This window comes from Artemia franciscana, chromosome 16 (assembly GCF_032884065.1).
Source record: "Artemia franciscana chromosome 16, ASM3288406v1, whole genome shotgun sequence".
NCBI classification, from domain to species: Eukaryota; Metazoa; Arthropoda; class Branchiopoda; order Anostraca; family Artemiidae; genus Artemia; species Artemia franciscana.
The window spans coordinates 37556001-37577133 of NC_088878.1; the positions used below are offsets into that span (position 1 = coordinate 37556001).

Here is a 21133-nt window from a genome sequence, read left to right on the forward strand (position 1 = left end):
TTATTGGTAGGCCTATTTTTAGTTGTAGCACGTGTGGTGGAAACCCTGAGAATAATATCTCGAGGTAAAAACTGATCACCGACCATAACGATGGCCACTTCGTCGATAGTTGGAGCATTGTATCTACGCACATGTTGGCCAGGAGGCGTTTTGTCAGCGGAAATAACAATTTTATGCGTGTAAGTAGGCATCATATTCGATGGCTGTTTTGAACAGACGCACTAAATTATTATTTTCGTGGAAAAGATGTTGTAATTGGGAAACGATTGTCCTTTCAATGTTGGGAGAAATTTCGCAACGTGCATTCAATTCAGAATTTCTATCACTGATGAAGTACAATTGTAAAAATTTATGATTCTCGCCTGAGAATGGTAGAAGAGACCCTGCTCTATGATAAATTTGCCCTTTTACTTTGAAAGTAGACATAAATTGATCTGGATTTTCAATTTGGGCTCCAAACGACGTCATTTGGAAACATGAGTTGTATTTTCTGATTCATTTATATTCCTTATGTCCCGGTGTCCCGGTCGTCATTTATATCCCCCTGTTTTATATCCCGCTTATTTTTCAGTTTTTTCCTTTTTTTAGTTTTTTTTTTTACTTTTTTAGTTCTTTTAGTTTTTACGTTTTTTAGTTTTTTTTAGTTTTTTAGATGAATTTTTTTTTTTAGTTTTTTACCTTTTTTTCTTTTTAGTTTTTATTGGTTTTTACCTTTTTTTTAGCTTTTTATCTTTTTATTTTTTTTTTTTATTTTTAATTTTATTAGTATTCTTTTTCTCTTCTATTTTTCATTTTTCCTTTTTTTAGTTTTTTTTTTTAGTTTTTTAAATTTTTGCCTTTTTTTAGTTTCTTTAGTTTTTTTAGTTTTTCGGCTTTTTTATTTTTTTATTAGTTTTTAGTTTTTTTGTAGTTTTTGCCTTTTTTTAGTTTTTTCAGTTTTTTTTTTAGTTTTTAGTTTTTTACCTTTTTTAGCCTAACCAGGATTTGAACCTGGGACCTTCATTCTCCGTTCTGACACCCTCTCTCACCGAGTGACTACTCCAGCATGTTCATTTTGGTGTTTTAAATGGTATATTATTAACCAAATTAATGTGTTTTACAATATACTAAGCATCGTCATAACAAAAATGACGGCAACTAATTTCATGACGTCAGCCGAAACATGACGTCACCTGATCCACAGACCAACAGACAGACAGACTACTTATTTTTATATATATATATATATATATATATATATATATATATATATATATATATATATATATATATATATATATATATACACATATATATACCCTTTTTATTCTCCAACATCCGAAATCACGACATGTTTACGTTCCTATAATTCCTTATAATTTCTACACCTTCTCCCCTCCCCCTTGTTAGAAATAAATTCATGTGCACAGATAAGATAAAGAAAAAATATCCAAACAATTTAGGAGCTTTTTGAATCAAAGAAAGTATTATTTCTGGGCAATCAGTCACTGATTTAGGATTAAAGGCTTTAATCACTAGAAAATTTAAAATCTGCAAAGCGGGTCATCAAAGAAGAAGAAATCTTACTGTAAGTGCTTCCTTTATTTTTGTAATAGTTCCTTTGTCATGCATTTGCAGAACAGCCGGATGAGAGTCGATTGCTTCTATTCTATCACCAACCATTTTTAAAGATGGCAGCAGCATCGCCTTGATCACTTCAGGCCCCATTTCACACAAGCCTTAACAATAAATATAAATTTAGTGTCTTCTATACTTGGGTAAGATGACAAACGGACAGAAAATCTCTTATCAGAAAAACTCAATAAAAAGTGGTGAACAAAGTCTCACTCACAGTCAGCACCATAGCAAAATCTCTGTTAAATCTCATCTGCACTTTATTTGTACTCGTGTAATTTTCAACACAGAATAATAATAATTAATAATTAATTTTTGACCCACTAATGCGGTGATAAAGAAAGAAAAAAGGACACATACAAAAAAAGAACAAACTTTCCTATGACAATATTAAATATAAAGAACAACAAATGCAAATCAGAGCAATCGCACGAGAGGATGAAAAGGACCCATCGCATGCAAGTCTCTTCTTTTAACTTGGAGTACAACTCATTATATGACATCAACATAATAGTTGTATTAAATATTCGAAAAATCTTACAGTTTCTATACCAACGAGGCAAATACAAAAGATATTTACAATAACGGAAATACAAAGCTCTAATATCCTGCATATCACTAGTATTAAAAAATGGACGCAAACCCAACAGAAAAAATTGAATGGTCACAATACGTTGAATAGAGTTTATCTAAGGCCTTACGAGAATGTCGGCCACGATTTGAGACAACTTTGGCATAGCCATCTTTGGCTTAGCACGGATAGCCGGCCACGATTTGAGACAATTTTGGCATAACCATCTTTGGCTTAGCACGGATAGCCAGCACGGATGGCTGAAACAAAAGAGCAGATACTAATCACGAGCCAACGCAAGGTAGGAACCAGTTTAACTGAAAATGAACCGCAACTCAAATCACTATTTGGGTTTTTAGCATTAAAAACTATATATTCCCGTTTTTCAGCATTAAGCATGAGGCCAATTTTTTCAAAAAGCTTAAAAACAAACTGGGTAGACTTAGCTAGGGTGAATTTTTAACGGCTAATAAGTAAATGATCATCTACATACGCAATATGCGATGAATTAGTTAGGCCCGTCAAACAAGATGGAAAAATACAAGAAAATACAGGGCATAAACAAGCATTGAAACGGTATGGTGACACCCCCCCCTGCCTAAGTCCAGATTGAATAGGAATAATACCAAAAAAGGTCTCTCCTGACCGCGGTCGAAAATATGAATTTGCGCCAGTGCCTAAATGCCCTCAACAGATAGTGCCTGGCCAGAAAATTAGGGTCTGCATTCTGATTTATTCTAGTGAGATAGAATAAACGAAGTATTTTACTTATGATAGCTATATAAAGGGTGGTCAATGTCAATCAGTGCCAATGCCTAAATGCCATCAACAGTCAGTGCCTGGCCTGAAAATTAGGGTCTGCATTCTTATTTATTCTAGTGAGATAAAATAAACGAAGTATTTTATTTATGACGGCTATATAAAGGGTGGTCAATGTCAGTCAGTGCCAGTGCCTAACTGCCATCAACAGTCAGTGCCTGACCAAAAAATTAGGGTCTGCATTCTGATTTATTCTAGTGAGATAAGGTTTCCTATCGTGGCAGTCGGCGTCTCAATGCATCAAAGATAGTAGGGATCCTAATGTATTTGACGGTCACTAAGTCATCATTTTCAAAACGCAAAGTTTATTCCCCTGGGGGTGATATACCTTCCACATCTCATCAAAATGACTCATCAAACGACTCATCAAAATGAGCACCAAATCGAGTGTTAGGCACATCAGCAAAAGATGTCTATTTACTATAAATTGACCACAAATACCATATTATTTACCATATGGTAAATAATACCATTTATTTACCATAAATTGACCATAAATACCATATTTACCATATGGTAAATGATACCATTTATTTACCATAAATTGACCATAAATACCTTATTATTTACCATATAGTAAATAATACCATTTATTTACCGTAAGTTGACCATAAACACATTACCTACGATAGCTCCATAAAGTGTAGTTAAAGGAGTCTTATCTACAGTCAGTACCCGAGCAAAAACTCTGGTGATTCTAGTCTGCATTTGATTTGTACTTGTGTGGTAAGTTCTGCTCACTTGCCCGGCAACTTTGGCTGAAAAATCACGAAGTGCAAAGTGATGGTCCACCTCAGGACGTGGACAAAGCTGTTTACATAGTATGCATGTCAGGATAGCAGGAACGAGTTCATGTAACTGCAATAATAACGATTTACTTAATACTTCATTCTAATCGATTTAACACTGAAAAAGAATAATCTAAGATTCTGAAACAACAAAATTGGGCTTCAACAAGACGGACATAACAAACAAATACAAACAATTGAATAAAGCCAACAGGGAGCTGATCTCAAAAGAAAGGCTATCTATTATTACCTTAGTTTCAAATTCACCAAAAATTAAGACAAAAAAAATAGATGAACCAAAAAATCATGACACAGAGCAGGAGAGGGACAAAGGAGGCTACCACAGCATGGCATTCACAAATCAACAATACATTCAAACCATACAAGCAAATACATTGTTATATATCCCTGACAAGCAATATGGCCAGAAATGCAGGAAAAAAAACACCAAAAAGAAAAATCACAAACAGCCCCCTACTACTGATTACCCCGCCAAAAACAAAGCTAAAGTTACGTTTCATGTTCAATAAACAATAAAAGCATATTCCAATCTCACCGAGAGGCAACAACCCCACATAAATCCACTATGCAGGGGCATAAAAAAATGACGTAGAAATTAAAAATATTTTTAATTTTTCTGTAGATACCAATATTTACGGTCTGTCTTCGGCACTAATATAGGAGAGAGAGATAGAAATAACAAACATTTCTATAACATAATATTGAAGCAAAACTCCACACAAATACAACACGCAGGGGCACAAAAAGAATAAAAATTCGAGAAATCCAAAATACTTCTACAAATTTTCTGAAGGCACCAAACATGGTAGCTGGAGAATTAGAGACTGTTCTGACTTATGGACTGAATGAGACTCAAATGTTGCCAGAATTACAAACACGGTATTAAAGAGTATGGGTAACTTAAAGTATAGCTTGCTCTTTGGACGGTATGTTAAACGATTAGAGAATACTACCAAATTGCAGTTTTTACTTACTACCCCTTTCCCACCCTAAGAGTATTCGGATGGCCTCCAAGAGCACCAAGAATGGCTATGCAGCTACTATAATTAAAATTAAGTAAAATTCCCACTGTAAATTTCTTGCACTTTTCTCGTACAATTTATCGTCGTTATTTGTTTTCTAAACTCTTTGGTCGTACACAGAAAAAGATTATTTGGAACTTCTTTTTGAAATTTTTTCCATTTTTTTTCTTGGAGCTCAAATAATAAGCACTTTTTTTCGTTTATAACAAACACATTAAAAATTGGACAACAATGGCAGAAAAATCCTATTCCAAGAACCAGAATTTAATTCAAATGAATATTATTCCGGGAATAATACGAAAAGAAGAAATAACCAGAAAAGTTTTATTCCTTGACACTAAATACAAAATTATTGTGAAGGAAATTTCACCAGATTTTTTTTTTGTGAATGAGGATAAACGTCTGCCTTACTTTTAATCTAGCTTGTAAATGTAAAATTTTCTATTACACCTTCGCTTTATCATTTGTATTAAATATATAGTTTCATATTGCACATTTTGTAGATCAGATAAATTTTAATTTTTAATATTAAACTACGTCTTAACTTTTCTATTACATTTCTAATGTTGCTTCGGACATATTTATGGGCATCACCTTATAATCTTCAAGAATTGTGTTGCGAGAGCAACACTTTGGTTTTGTCCCGGTTTTTTTTTTTTTTCCTATGCCGCCGATCTCAGCTTATTCCTGGAAACTGGTAAGGGTCTAACCTGTGCGGTTTTTACGGAAACTGTGGACCTCAGGCCGGATTGATGAATACGACATTACATTTTAAAAAGCTCCGTAGAACTCTTGCCTGGGGCCAAAAAGGATGGTTTTTGCTTGTCCTCGAGCCAGAGCCTATGGTGTGCGAAGTGAAGTGGAGTTATATAGCCTATGTCAGAGAGGAGTATCTGAAGTTGTGCAGCCAAGCTTTCGTTTCATCAAACCATGTTTCTGCTCGGAACGGAGCTTTGGAAAGCTCCGTTCTAGCAGGCAAGCAGGCAGGCACCAGTTTCAAATTGAAGATGGACTAAAATCTATAAGTGTTAAATATATGCGGTAGTTCCCCGGCCCCACAGCCAATATATCTTCTTTGAGTGATAAATAGAAAAATTTACAGAAACAAAAAAGTGCGATTTTCCCACGGGTCCGAAAGTGCTGCCATCTATTGTTTCTAGCCATTTCTGTTCGTGATTTCAGCTGACTTTACCATTCTTTTTTTTTCTACTTGGGATTACAATAGAGAAATGGTATCAGATATACCTCTTAAACTTTAAAAGTTCTCTCATTGCTAAAGAAATTAGAGCTTATCCTTTGCTCCTTTCTAAGTGGTGGTGTTAGAAAGTTGACCTCCGGCAAAAAAGTCAACTTTTGAACTAAGACAGATAGAATTTTTTTTTCAATGACAATCGATAGACCTTGATGAGCTGATCAAAGTATATGTCATCCATTTTTTGTTACAAAAATTCCTTCATGACATACACCAGTTTGAAAGTTTCAAGGGGTTGACAACTCAGTGGTAAGGTACACACTTGAACCAAAACTAGGCCGATACCAATTGTGAGATATGTAGGGGACTTCCAAGCAACAGTCGATTATTAGCTTATAATCATCTTTGGCAATAAGGGGTTTGCAACTTTTGCTGATTGGTGTACCTATTATCTGTTTCTGGTGTAATTGATGGTAAGAACAACTTGGTTCCCGATTGTAAGACATGTAGGGGAGTTGTAAGTAATAATCGGCTGTTAGGCTACAATGACTTCAGCGACAAGGGGTTTGCAACTTTTGCTAGTTGGTGTACCCATTATTTGTTTCCGGTGAACTTGGATGTATATCACGGGAGAGGGACTTGTAAGTAAGAATCGGTTGCTAGAGGAGGTTTATCAGAGGCTAAAAATTTGTGCAAATTGGTGCACATCTATGGTATTTGATCCTGAAAAGTCACGAATAGCTTTATAATACCAACTAGATTATATAAGATAATGTTCCAAGTTTCCATCGGTCACGATGTCTACGATTGAAAAGGATAAAGTTCAACTGGCTGCAAACTCAATTTAGTCCCTTCTTCCGATATTCTTTTGCTGTTGTTTTTTCAACGCTGAAGAACTTGATCATGTGATTACTGATTGTGTTCTGCTTTGAATATGCCGTTTTGAATGCTTTGATAGTTTTGACAACTTCAGAATTTAACCGATAGCGAAGAAACAAAACCAAAGTGTTGCTCTCGCAACACTTTTATCGGCGAAGCCGGACAAAGGTTGCCGCAACACTTCACGTTGCCCAGGCAACGTAGGTCTAGTTTCGTTCTGAAATTCCCTCATCGAAAGGCGGAAATTAAAATTGTATAATTTTAAATAATGCGGTGGTCTCTCGCATTCTTATGAACATCCTCCACGGACAAATCTAGTGGTAAACACATAAATAACGACGAAGACCACACTGCCTTTCCATCACAAACACCAAAAACTAGAAGAACAATAGGGAATTTTTTAAGACAGTGGATTATAATAATTTTAAGACAGTAAGAGAGTAATAACATATATTAAATAAGAACAACTCACATTGTAAACAAAGCTCCCAGCACTGATGGTAATAACTTCATTCTAATTTGTTTCCCACTGTCTTAAAAAATTCCTTATTGTTCTTCTTGTTTTTGGTAAACACATAAAAAATATAAATCTAAATACGTAAGAAAATACATAATTATAAATATATAAAATGTTTAAACATGCAATATATATATATATATATATATATATATATATATATATATATATATATATATATATATATATATTATATATATATATATATATATAAAAAAATAACATTTATTAAATAAGAACAACTCACATTGTAAACAAAGCTCCCAGCTTTGGCAGCTTTGGGAGCAATAACATTTGTAAATGTTATTTTATATATATATATATATATATATATATATATATATATATATATATATATATATATATATATATATATATATATATATATATATAAATAACATTTATTAAATAAGAACAACTCACATTGTAAACAAAGCCCCCAGCACTGATGGTAATAACTTCAGAAAACATTCACTATAAACATTCGCTTTGGTTTTTTCTTCAGTTATTACCATCAGTGCTGGGAGCTTTATTTATAATGTGAGTTGTTCTCATTTGTTTATTGTTGATTTTTTTCGTGTGTTTAGTTGTCGTGTTTCTTTTTTTTGTATGTGTTATGTTTTTAAAAAAAAATTTCTTCTTTTTTGTCGTTTGTATTTTTTTCCCGTTGAGAAATCCTCCCGGATGTGGGGCCGAAATCCTGGAAATATTTTTATTTTTTGGTTAAAGCGTAGTTTTGTTTTTATTGTTTGTTCACTGCTTTGTCGAAATTACAACCCGTTTTCTCTTGATGAATTTTTTTACAATTTATTTTTTTGGCAAGTCTTTTTAGCTGTCTTTTTTGAAGTATCAGACATTCCTTCTGTCTCAACCCTACTATTCATATAAGCCAAGCAAATTCCAATGAACATGGAAAAGAAAACAAGTGAAACAGGTGACTGGGACACAGGGGAAGCATTACACCCCTATTAGGATTTTCATTACCAGATTTTGGATTTTTTGTATTCTCATTTGAAAAAAATACACCTCTAGAACATCAAAATACTTTTTTCTTTTCATTAAAAAATGGAAAAAAAATTGCCCTCTCGATTTCACGAATTGGCGCACCCCAGGGGTGACATTTGCTAAAAGAAGTCCAAATTGAGAGTAATACCAGAAAGGATTGTAGAAGAATAAGAAACAAGAGCTAAGAGCTCATATGGCACTTGTGACGAGGTCAGAAGAGCCAAGAGCAAAGAGCCCATATGGTATGAGCTCTGGCCAAATTCTAAGAATCAACAGATTGCTTTAAAAGGAAAATCAGAAGCTTAATGCCGGTCAGGATTTAAAACAAGAGCTCTGAGTCACGAGGTCCTTCTAAATATCAAAATTCATTAAGATCCGATCACCCACTCGTAAGTTAAAAATACCTCAATTTTTCCTCTTCCTTCAGCCACCAGATGGTCAAATCGGGGAAAACGACTTTATCAAGTCAATTTGTGCAGCTCCTTGACACACCTGCCAATTTTCATCGTCCTAGTACGTCCAGAAGCACCAAACTCGCCAAAGTGCAGAACCCCACCCCCTAATTCCCCGAAACTGAGCGGATCCAGTCCGGTAACGTCAATCACGTATCTATGGCATTTATAAAAGTTTTCCAAGATTTCCGGTTTCCCCCTCCAACTCCTTTCAATGTCAACAGATCTGGTCGGGATTTGAAATAAGACCTCTGAGACATGAGTTCCTTCTAAATATCAAATTTCATTAAGATCTGGTCACCCGTTCTTAAGTTAAAAATACCTCAATTTTTCTAATTTTTTCAAATTATCAACCCCCAGCTCTCCTATTGAGAACGGATCCAGTTTCAATTATGTCAATCAGATATCTATAACTTGCGGTTATTCTTCCCACCAATTTTCATCCTGATCTCTCCACTCCGAGCGTTTTTTTTAGATTTCCGCCCCCCCCCCCCCCAATGACACTGGATCCATTCAGGATTTAAAGTAAGAGATCTGAGTTACGAGGTCATTCTAAATATGAAACTTCATGAAAATCACATCACTCCTTCGTAAGTTCGTAAATTTTCTCCTTCTAAACTCCTCCTTCGTAAAACTCCTTCGTAATTTTTTTCAATTTTTTTTTAAGTTAAACTCCCCCCCCCCCAACTTCCCCAAACAGAGCGGATCCGTTCCGGTTATGTCAACCATGTATCTAGGACTTGTGCTAATTTTTCCCGCCAAGTTTAATCCCGATCCCTCCACTCTAAGTGTTTTCCAAGATTTTAGGCCCCCCCCCCAACTCCCCTCAGTGTCACCGGATCCGGTCGGGATTTAACATAAGAGCTCTGAGACACAACATCCTCCCAAATATCAAATTTCATTAAGATCCGATCACTCCTTCGTAAGTTAAAAATACCTCATTTTTTCTAATTTTTCAGAATTAACCCTCCCCCCAACTCTCCCAAAGAGATCGGATCCGTTCCAATTATGTCAATCACGTATCTAGGACTTGTGATTATCTTTTCCACCAATTTTCATCCCGATCCCTCCACTCTAAGCGTTTTCCAAGATTTTAGCCCCTCCCCCCCGCAACTCCCCGCAATGTCACCGGATCCGGTCGGGATTTAAAATCAGAGCTTTGAGACACGACTATCTTCCAAACATCAAATTTCATTAAGATCCGATCACCCGTTCGTAAGTTTAAAATACCTCATTTTTTCTAATTTTTCCGATTTAACCGTCCCCCACTCCCCCCCCAGATGGTCGAATCGGGGAAACGACAATTTCTAATTTAATCTGGTCTGGTTCCTGATACACCTGCCAAATTTCATCGTCCTAGCTCACCTGGAAGTGCCTAATGTAGCAAAACTGGGACAGACAGACCGACAGAATTTGCGATCGCTATATGTCACTTGGTAGATACCAAGTGCCATAAAAAGGGAGAAAGAAGTGACTTACATATTTCTCAAGATAAAGGCTCTGATTGGCCAGCAGTGCTTTTACCATTCTCATCAAATAGATAAGCGGAGCCAAATTATTCAAAACGACATTAATCCTCACGCCTTCAGCAATGAACGTACAAAGCCTTGGTAGCATTTGATGGAGGCCAGGGTCCGTTTGCAAACTTTGAAATGCTTCCTGTGAAAAAAAAATATACATCACTTTCACAAGATACTAACTTACCACATGTTCCATAAAAAATCGTTTTCAAGAAGGCCTTACCCCCCCCCCCCCAAAAAAAAAACAACAAAATTTTACTGTATTTTTGGACAGTTCTTATTCATATTATCAACTAAAATTTATTTTTTATTACCCACCTCCAAATTTTCTTTACTATTCCGACCCCCTCGCCCGGAAAAATTCCTGTTTACACCAAGTCTTCCTTCAGATCAATAAAAAATTATAATCTTTTTTCATCTTTTGTAGACAACTTTACGTAAACTTTTTTGTGAGGCGTAAAAACGGTCCAAATCTTTTTACGTCTGATATTATAGAAAAATTGGGAACACGCCAAAATCTGCTTCCTCAATTAGTGTGTGTTCTACCCCCAGAAAAGCTACGAAATTACTACTAATTAATACCCGAAAAAAAAGATAAGGGATTCAACAAACCGTCTTTACGGAAGAAAAAAAGGAGAGAAAATAGAAAGAAAAGAAGAGAGAACAGAAGTACAAATTTAATTTGGTTAATCCTCTCAGGATGACTTTGCCAAAAGACGGTAATTCTACTTGTATCCTGTAATTCTATCTGTATTTCCTAATTAAAAAAGGTAATATTTTTTTTATTCTCTCGATGATCTTATTTTGAAGATTCTAAGTATTTTTAATTAATTAATAATGAGTATTTTTAATTAGTAACAATTTATTTCTAACTGTTTTACAAATATAACTGTTTTTTAAAACTATTTTTAGTTAATAACTAAGTATTTTTCAATTAATATTTTTAATACAACAATTAAATTTAATAATTAATATGTTTTAACTTTAATGACCATTTTTTAAGAGTGAAGGAAACAGTTTAACTTCCAAAATTAACTAAAATAGATAAATACGTTCTGATGTCACATTGATTTCAGCATACACAGGTTTATACACCTATACAGGTTACTGAAAAGCCTTTTTTGCGCCGAGGACGGCTTAGTGGAAGTCTTTATTGAAACATCTGCTTTGCCGTTTCGTTTTAATCACCGAATTTAAATAAATCTCGTTTGGCTTTGTCTTAAAATGTTTTTTTTGTTCTTCATTTTTAGTCGTACGCTAAAATATTTTGATATGTCAAATAAGAACAGAACAGAATTTAATCTAAAATTTATTTCACAGTATGGTTGCCGAATTTGAATTTTACGTCACAAAAAAAGATAAATAAAAAAAGAGTCAAAACTTAGATAAAAAGTCAAAAAGAAAAAAATAAATAGATAACAATAAAATTAATGACTAGTTTTCCTGGCCATTATACAACTCAACGAAACTTGGAACAAAACTCTTGAAATATCTTTCATGTTTAGCGGGGACGGGAGTCAGTTTGGGGACATTTTGGGAAATTTTTTCTTTTATTTGCTTCGCTGAAATTTCCGGTATTTTATTTTTTGGAGTTTCAGGGATTAGATGGTTTTCCGAGGGAGGGGGGGGGGAGCGCTTGCACAATGCTAGCTAGGTGTTTATTCAGCTCATTGGCTGTCTGTTCAGGCGGTTCATCCAGAAGTAAATCAAGGTTTTGCACGAGCGACCACCTATTTCTTTCGCTTTCTTAAACGATTGCCGAGGTTTGCTCTGTTTTAAGCAATTCAATTTATTCTTACCATAACGAGAAGCAGCACGACGTATTTCTTTCTTTACTTGTTACGGAAGGTTAAGGCATCATCTTTCTTTCCAAAGCGAAAAACTTTAGTTCTAAATGGACTAGTTCTTTTATTTTTTTTTTTTATTTCTTAATGTAAGGTATACCTGAGGAACATACCTCCTTCGTAACCTCTGGGAAAAATGTTTGGTTATTTGTCATTAACTTTGTTTGAAACAAACCAAGCTTTTAATATAGATTTACACACGACACAACATCAACCCAACTCTCAGACGTAATCTAATACCCATAATCAAAAAGACCTTGACTTGTTATTGGCCAGTATGAAAATTCAGAAACTGATTAATTTGTTTTAAAAACTAGCAGTGGTTTCAATTGTAGCATGAAATGATAGCTACCACCGAAGGGGGAGGGGGGAGGGTAGTTGAAGTATTGTAAAAGATTTTAAGGTTGTTGCAAATAACATTCAAACTGGTTTTGAATGTTATTGCTATTTGATTTGCTTAAGCTTCGGACCACTTCAGACCATTGCATAGATAATTGCACAACCAGTACAACCAGCTGGTTGTGCTGGACCAGCATTGTACAACCAGCTTCGGACCATTGCACAGATAATTAAGACTTAGTTCGCTTGCGTCTCCTGCGATAAACATGCCGGCATTTGGATACTTTGTCATCACAAACTCAAGAATTACTTGTACTGTATCATGAAAATTACAACGAGAACAAGCATTCCGTTTGGTTGAAACATAAAACGAGCAAATGATTAAATTAGTGTAAGGCCGAGGCAGGCATTTGGGCTTAGTAGATATCCAAATGATTTCATCACAATCACTTAGTCTTGGCACATGGATAAGGATAGGAGATAGGCAATCTTTTGCGAAAATCATTACTCCTCCTCCTTTTTCCTTCGTGGGTGGTCAACTGGGCGTAGCTTTACAAACTCCTGAAAATAAGTCATTTTACGGAGATCTGGATTTTGAGCCCGGACTTCAGTGACTGCAAATATATCAATATGGTTCAATAAGAGACCTTTTCAGTCCATCTTAGTCTGATTAACTGAATCAGTTAAAGGGAAACTTGCACAGCCTTATATATCTTAAAAACTAAAAAAAAATCGGGAATTCAATTTTTAATGCCTACATATGCAGTTTTTAGTAGTAGCGGGCAGAAAATTAGAAAGGTAAAAATGTGGGTAAAAATCAACAGAAAATAGAGAATTCCGAACTAAAACTAAAAACTAAGAAAAATTGGGAATTAAATTTTTAATACCTCCATATGCAGTTTTTAGGAGTAGCGGGCGGCAAATTAAAAAGAAAGAGACGTGGGTAAAAAATCAGCAGACAATAGAGAATTCCGAACTAAAACTAAAAACTAAGAAAAATTGGGAATAAAATTTTTAATACCTCCATTTGAGTTTTTGATAGCAGCGGGCAGAAAATTAAAAAGAAAGTAATATGGGTAAAAAATCAGCAGAAAATAGAGAATTCCAAAAAGAGGCGTTATTCGATCAAAATACCCCCGAGAAAGGTATTCTTAAAAATCCATGGGGAAGGGGAAGAGTATTTTTCAAAATCCATGGGGAAGAGGATAAAAAATCTAGGTGGCCCAGGTCCCCATCACCAATTGACACAACTGCAGTAAGGTAAACCAAGATATTCCTGCTTACATAGTAGTGAGGCTGGTGAACTCACTGAGACAAGAGTTGGGAAAATATTTCCTCGACTAAGAGAGGGTTTAGAGTCTCTGGGTAAGAGACATCTTCTATTTGTGGTTCTCACCGAGAACTCCAGCTACGTTGCCTCACAGCAGTGGAAAGGTGGACACGGCGCTGTCGACCCGATCATGACAAATGACAACTAACACGAATGTTCAAGGGGTATGGTTTACTACTAATAACGCAACAGTGAAGGTGATTGTCTCTTTTGAACTATTTGAGACTAGAGTGGACATAGAGGTATCCTTTCTCTTGCCTAAGAGATAATTCTAGGTCTGCGGGATAAGTCCGCGAACTATGATTAGAATATTGGTAGCCATGATAGTAACGACAGTCAAGTTTGTTTCTGAAATGAGGGCGCCTTGAAATGGTGACAAAAAGATGCCACACACTTTCCAGAGTTTCTAAGGACCAAAGTTGTCATCCTGTGAAAAAATTAACAGTTTTTAGTGATCTTTTGGTTGATTTAGTGATTTTTTTGGCAATACAAAAATAGTGACAAATCACTAGGGGTGGCAACCCTGCTAAGAATAGTCGTAGGTACTCGTTTGACTAATCGTACATCATACATTAAGACGTAATAAAAATGAAGTTTGACCCCACTCTCTATAATGAAATATAAGGCCATAATGAAAGAGAGGTAAAGATAGCTAGGACTCATTTTACATACGAACGATGGCAGATTGCCAAAGATTGTGCTTTTTGGTTATCCATCCGAGGCAGAACGAAAATCAGGTCGTCCCCGAATCGAGCAGAAAAAGGTAACAAAGAAGGACTTAGAAGGAAATTAGAACTTAATGGGAGGGGATAAATAGTAGAGCTTTGGATATTATGGGGCGGAGGAGAAGCATGCGCAGCTGTTTTAGCCTCAGGCAGCTTTTGTGCTGTAGTGAATGGTATAGTATGGAGGAGGAGGAGGAGGTGCTGCGGTGAGTTGTTAGTAGTAGTAGGAGTAGTAGCATCGTATAGTCGTAGCAGATATCTTCACTCATAGCTTCTTATTCCCTTATTTTAGCTTCTTATTCCTATCCCTTGTTTTATTTGGTATTTTGATAATGTTACCTTGGCAAATATTTAATGTTTGATGCAGTTTATTCCAGGTATTTGACTGTGAGTGTTTTTGATATACCATTTATATACTTATATACTTAATTATAATTAATACCATTACATACTATATAATTAATACCATTTATATACTTAATTATTCTGAAATATTCTACGTAAATGGTCGCCATTTTAATCGTGAAACAAGATTCTTGACTTATATTAATTTTTTTATGTCTCATTTTAATTTATTGACCATGAAGCAGCACTTACTGCCTTAATCTTTTCTATTTATTTGTTTTAGGTCTTTTTTGTGTCATGACATGCTCATATTAGCTCCAGCTATTGCAGTGAATAAAATATATTCCATTCTATTATTGAGTAAATAAACCTATCAAACCAACACAAAGCAGAAACAATAAAGAAATTCTTTTCAAGACAGTGGAAATCAATTCAGTGGATACTTTGGTCCTAGGTCCAAGGGCCATCTTCAGCACAACACGAGAAAAAAAATATATATAAATATAAACTTAAATTAAAATGTGAAAATTAAAACTAATAATGTTTTTAGAAAAAACTTGTTTGAAAACAGCCCTAGCATCCTTACTTCAACGCAAAAGTTAAAAAAAAAACATTATTAGTTTCAATTTTCACATTTTAATGTAAATTTCTGTATATATATATATATATATATATATATATATATATATATATATATATATATATATATATATATATATTTTCTTTCTCGTGTGGTGCTGAAGACGGCCCTTGGACATAGCACCAAAATATCCACTGAATTGATTTCCACTGTCTCGAAAAGAATTTCCCTATTGTTTCTACTTTGTGTTTGTTTGATACGGAAAGGCAGTGTGGTCTTCGTCGCTATTTTAAATAAACCTATTCTTCTTCCTACTATGAAATAATTAGAAAAGAATGAAAATTAATAAAATACCTGACGCTTAGTTTCATCAGATCCAACACAGGCTTCAGTGATTTCTTTGTAATAGAGCTGTTGTTCTACTGATAGTTCATGCGCTGTCAATTGCTTCACATTAACTATTTCTGTCAATTCTTTCCGCTGAGGTCTACAAAATTAATGGTCTTGTATAATCAAGGAGCCCAATTTATATGTATATGTATAACACATACGTTAGAAAGTTCATGCGCTGTTATATATGTATACATATAATACATGGATTAGAAAGTTCATGAGTGTCAATTGTTTCACATTAACTATTTCTGTCAATTCTTTCTGCTGAGGTCTACAAAATTAATGGTCTTGTATAATCAAGGAGCCCAATTTATATGTATATATATAACACATACATTAGAAAGTTCATGCGCTGTTATATATGTATACATATAATACATGGATTAGAAAGTTCATTCTTTCTGCTGAGGTCTACAAAATTAATGGTCTTGTATAATCAAGGAGCCCAATTTATATGTGTATATATAACACATATATTAAAAAAAATATTTTAGCATTTTTAATTTCCTCTCCCACTACTTAGGTGTTTAAAAGAAATGATTCATTTTTTTCAACGCATGATTAAGACTGTCTTAACTTCAGGAGCCAAATTAGGATTCCTAGCTAATAGTCACCGCATTTTGTGAAATTACATGAAGATAGTTTGACTTATAGTTTACTAAATTTCAAAATGTAAATACAATTATAAAGTGGACACTCTGGACACCTAAAAAATTCATAGATTTTATATAAACATGCCATTTAACTTTTAATTGCCCCACACTGGCAACTGTCGAGCCATCTTCGTGAATTCATAAATATACTAGGAATGAAAGGGGGTCCAAAACAGAACCCTGGGGCACACCAAATTCAAGTAATTTTTCCCTTGATTTAGCATCAGAGATTTCTATATACACTGTCCTACCACTTCAGTGGGATTTAAATAGCTTCAATAGATTTCCTCTTACTTCACAATTTTCTAGCTTACACAATTAAATACATTAATAAATAAAAAATTAAACAGAATTACATGGTCAACAGTTTCGAACGCTTTTACAATATCTAAGAAAATGGACGCCACTTTAAAACCCTGCTCTAGAGCACTTACCGTGTGCATTTTTCGGATACTCGTTCCTTTAGGCTATTTTTAGTAGCCCTATTTTTAGTAGGCTATTTTTTAGGTTATATTTTGGATTTTGGCCCGGAGTTTTGGCCCCGAACTTCACTTTAAGTGAAGTTCATGAGCACTTACTGCTACCTTTTTTGACTAATAATGTGCTTGAGGGAGATAAACAGTTTGGATTTTGGCCCGGAGTTTCGGCCCCGAACTTCACATTAAGTGAAGTTCCTGAGCACTTACTGCTACCTTTTTGACTAATAATGTGCTTGAGGGAGATAAACACTTTGGATTTTGGCCCGGAGTTTCGGCCCCGAACTTCACATTAAGTGAAGTTCCTGAGTACTTACTGCTACCTTTTTTGACTAATAATGTGCTTGAGGGAGATAAACACTTTGGATTTTGACCCGGAGTTTTGGCCCCGAACTTCACATTAAGTGAAGTTCATGAGCACTAACTGCTACCTTTTTTGACTAATAATGTGCTTGAGGGAGATAAACACTTTGGATTTTGACCCGGAGTTTCGGCCCCGAACTTCACATTAAGTGAAGTTCTTGAGCACTAACTGCTACCTTTTTTGACTAATAATGTGCTTGAGGGAGACAAACACTTTGAATTTTGACCCGGAGTTTTGGCCCCGAACTTCACATTAAGTGAAGTTCTTGAGTGCTTACTGCTACCTTTTTTGACTAATAATGTGCTTGAGGGAGATAAACACTTTGGATTTTGACCCGGAGTTTTGGCCCCGAACTTCACATTAAGTGAAGTTCTTGAGTACTAACTGCTACCTTTTTTGACTAATAATGTGCTTGAGGGAGATAAACACTTTGGATTTTGACCCGGAGTTTTGGCCCCGAACTTCACATTAAGTGAAGTTCATGAGCACTAACTGCTACCTTTTTTGACTAATAATGTGCTTGAGGGAGATAAACACTTTGGATTTTGACCCGGAGTTTTGGCCCCGAACTTCACATTAAGTGAAGTTCTTGAGCACTTACTGCTACCTTTTTTGACTAATAATGTGCTTGAGGAGATAAACACTTTGGATTTTGGCCCGGAGTTTCGGCCCCGAACTTCACATTAAGTGAAGTTCCTGAGTACTTACTGCTACCTTTTTTTGCTAATAATGTGCTTTAGGGAGACAAAAACTTTGGATTTTGGCCCGGAGTTTCGGCCCCGAACTTCACATTAAGTGAAGTTCTTGAGTGCGTACTGCTACCTTTTTTGACTAATAATGTGCTTGAGGGAGATAAACACTTTGGATTTTGACCCGGAGTTTTGGCCCCGAACTTCACATTAAGTGAAGTTCTTGAGTGCTTACTGCTACCTTTTTTGACTAATAATGTGCTTGAGGGAGATAAACACTTTGGATTTTGACCCGGAGTTTTGGCCCCGAACTTCACATTAAGTGAAATTCATGAGCACTAACTAGTAAAAAGAGGTTTAAGGCAAGGGAAAGTTTTATACCCAACCCTATTTAAATTATGTATTTCAGAAGTTCTGGGAAAGATATCGGCTACCTTTCCCTCTGGTTTGTCTGATGTATCATATCTTCCTTATACTGATGACCTGCTTCTTATAAGCCGTACTGAAACTGGTCTATCTAACATGGTTTCTCGTGTTGCCTCTTCTTTTTCAGATAGATTTTGTCTAAAATGTGAATTTCTTTCTTTTAACATAAATTCTAGTACCCCCCTTCGTTGCAGAGGCCTTAATATCCCTCTTGTAGATTTTCTTCAATGGCTTGATATTTCTATTACTAATAGTTATTATATTACTATTACCTATTATATTGCTAATTAATTATACAATTACAATTATATTATACTAGCTGTTGGGGTGGCACTTCTTGCCACCCCAACACCTAGTTGGTGGGGGCGCTTCGCGCCCCCCAAGCCCCCCCGCGCGCGTAAGTCGTTACGCGCCATATTAGTTACACGCCATTGTAGTTGTGTCCCTGTGTCCCACCTGTGAATATATATATATATCTATCTATATATATAAAAATAAGTTGTCTGTGTGTGTGTGTGTCTGTCGAGTGACGTCATGTTTGTGTGTCGACTGACGTCATGTTTTCGACTGACGAAATTACAGACCGGGACATCGGGACACAACTGACGACCGGGACACCGGCACATAGGGAATATAAATGACGACCGGGACACTCAAAGAGAAAGCGACCGGGACACAAGGAATGTTCGATTAGCAATCACCATCAACAAAGCAACGGGACACAAATGACGACCGGGACACAGGGAGTATAAATGACGACCAGGACATAAGTAAAAAAAAAACTAAAAAAACTAAAAAAAAAGGTAAAAACTACAAACAAACTAAAAAGAAAAAAAAACTAAAAACTAATAAAAAAAACTAAAAAAGCTAAAAAGCTAAAAAAAACTAAAAAAAAAAATAAAAAAAGGAAAAAAAAATGAAAAATAAAGGAGAAAAACAAAACTAAAAAAAAATAAAAATAAAAAAAAAATAAAAAGAAAAAAACTAAAAAAACTAAAAAAAAGTAAAAACCAAAAAAAAAACTAAAAAGAAAAAAAGGGGAAAAATACAAAAATTTATTTCATCATATACCATTTCAAAAACGAATGTATATAATCTCTCTTTGAGTGTCCCGGTCGTCATTTATATTCCCTCTGTCCCGGTCGTCATTTGTGTCCCGATGTCCCTGTCTGTAATTTCTCTTTGAGTGTCCTGGTCGTCATTTATATTCCCCGTGTCCCGGTCGTCATTTGTGTCCCGGTGTCCCGGTCTGTAGTGTCATCTTATAATGACGTCATATACAAAGCCTTATATACTTATAATGACGTCAAATGCAAACCCACAAACAAACAAACATGCATATATACAACTTATTTTTATATATATATAGATACAGTTTCTTCTTTAGTTTTTTCTTTTTTTTAGTTTCTTCTTTTTATTGATTTGTTTTCTTCAATTTGTCAATGTTCATTCTAACATTGACACTTGGAAAAATCTTTACGTGCCAAGCATGCTAAAGCTCCAACAATTTATATTAAACCTCAAAATATGGGGTATCTGTTTTAAGGTTTTCGAATTACTTTAATCTATTGTCAAAATATATTGAAATATTTGTGCAATTCCCATTTTTTTTTAGTTTTTTCTTTTTTTTAGTTTTTTAGCTTTTTTTAGTTTTTTTTCTTTTTAGTTTTTTATCTTTTTTATTTTTTTTACGTTTTTTCTTTTTTTTAGTTTTTTAGCTTTTTTTAGTTTTTTTTCTTTTTAGTTTTTTATCTTTTTTATTTTTTTTACGTTTTTTCTTTTTCAGGTTTTTTCTTTTTTTTTATTTTTTATTTTTTTATTTTTTTTTTTTTTTTTAATTTTTTCTGTTTAGTTATTTTTAGTTTTTTACCATTTTTCTTTTTTCGAATAACTTTAATCTATTGTCAAAATATTTCGAAATATTTATGCAATTCCCCGTTTTTACATTTTAGTTTTTCTTTTATATATATAGAAGATATAATCTGGCGTAACAGACAAAGTGTAACAGACATAACACACAGACAACTTATTTTTATATATATAGATTACCAATATTACCAACAATTGAGCCAACGCGCAGCCTCTGATGTTAATAAGAAAATTCAATTAGGATATGCTAAGACGTTTGCCAATGGAGGTAAATATGATAAACATGCGTTGGCCAAGCTCTACTCGACTTTTTGTGACCTTTTCTTTTTGCTTCTGGAATTTTTTCCATTCTTAAGAAGAAAGATTAAAAAAAAACGGATTAATTATTTTAGGTTTTGTAAATTTTTGTTGTTTTTTCCTCGTTGGACAAAAACCAGGCTCTTATTAAAAAAATTCTTGTTCCTGATATTACATACAATTGGAAGTACTAAAGAGAAAGCTTTCAATTATCGCTTGTATCCGTACTTCTCCGCACCAACGCCTTATTAGGTATTTTTTTTTCAGTCGTAAGTTATTTTACTTTTTTTTTCTTTGTTACCTTTTTACTATTTTTTACTATTGCAAAGAATGGGTAAAATTTAAATAAAAATAATAATAACAATTAAGACTGCTTGTCTATTTCGCTACATTACTGCTTTAT

The 21133-nt window shown here is 34.5% G+C and overlaps 1 protein-coding gene across 3 annotated transcripts in view; it reads right to left on the reverse strand.

Moving 5' to 3' along the window:
* LOC136037414 (transcription initiation factor TFIID subunit 6-like) overlaps window positions 1–21133 on the reverse strand; it is a 70094-nt gene that overhangs the window by 23091 nt on the left and 25870 nt on the right. For all 3 annotated transcript variants that reach the window (XM_065720174.1, XM_065720173.1, XM_065720172.1), the window contains 4 exons: window positions 15918–16050; window positions 10360–10539; window positions 3628–3862; window positions 1567–1718 (listed from right to left, as the gene is read on the reverse strand). In XM_065720174.1, the coding sequence (XP_065576246.1) occupies window positions 1567–1718; window positions 3628–3862; window positions 10360–10539; window positions 15918–16050 (700 nt within the window). The remainder of the gene's footprint in view (window positions 1–1566; window positions 1719–3627; window positions 3863–10359; window positions 10540–15917; window positions 16051–21133) is intronic.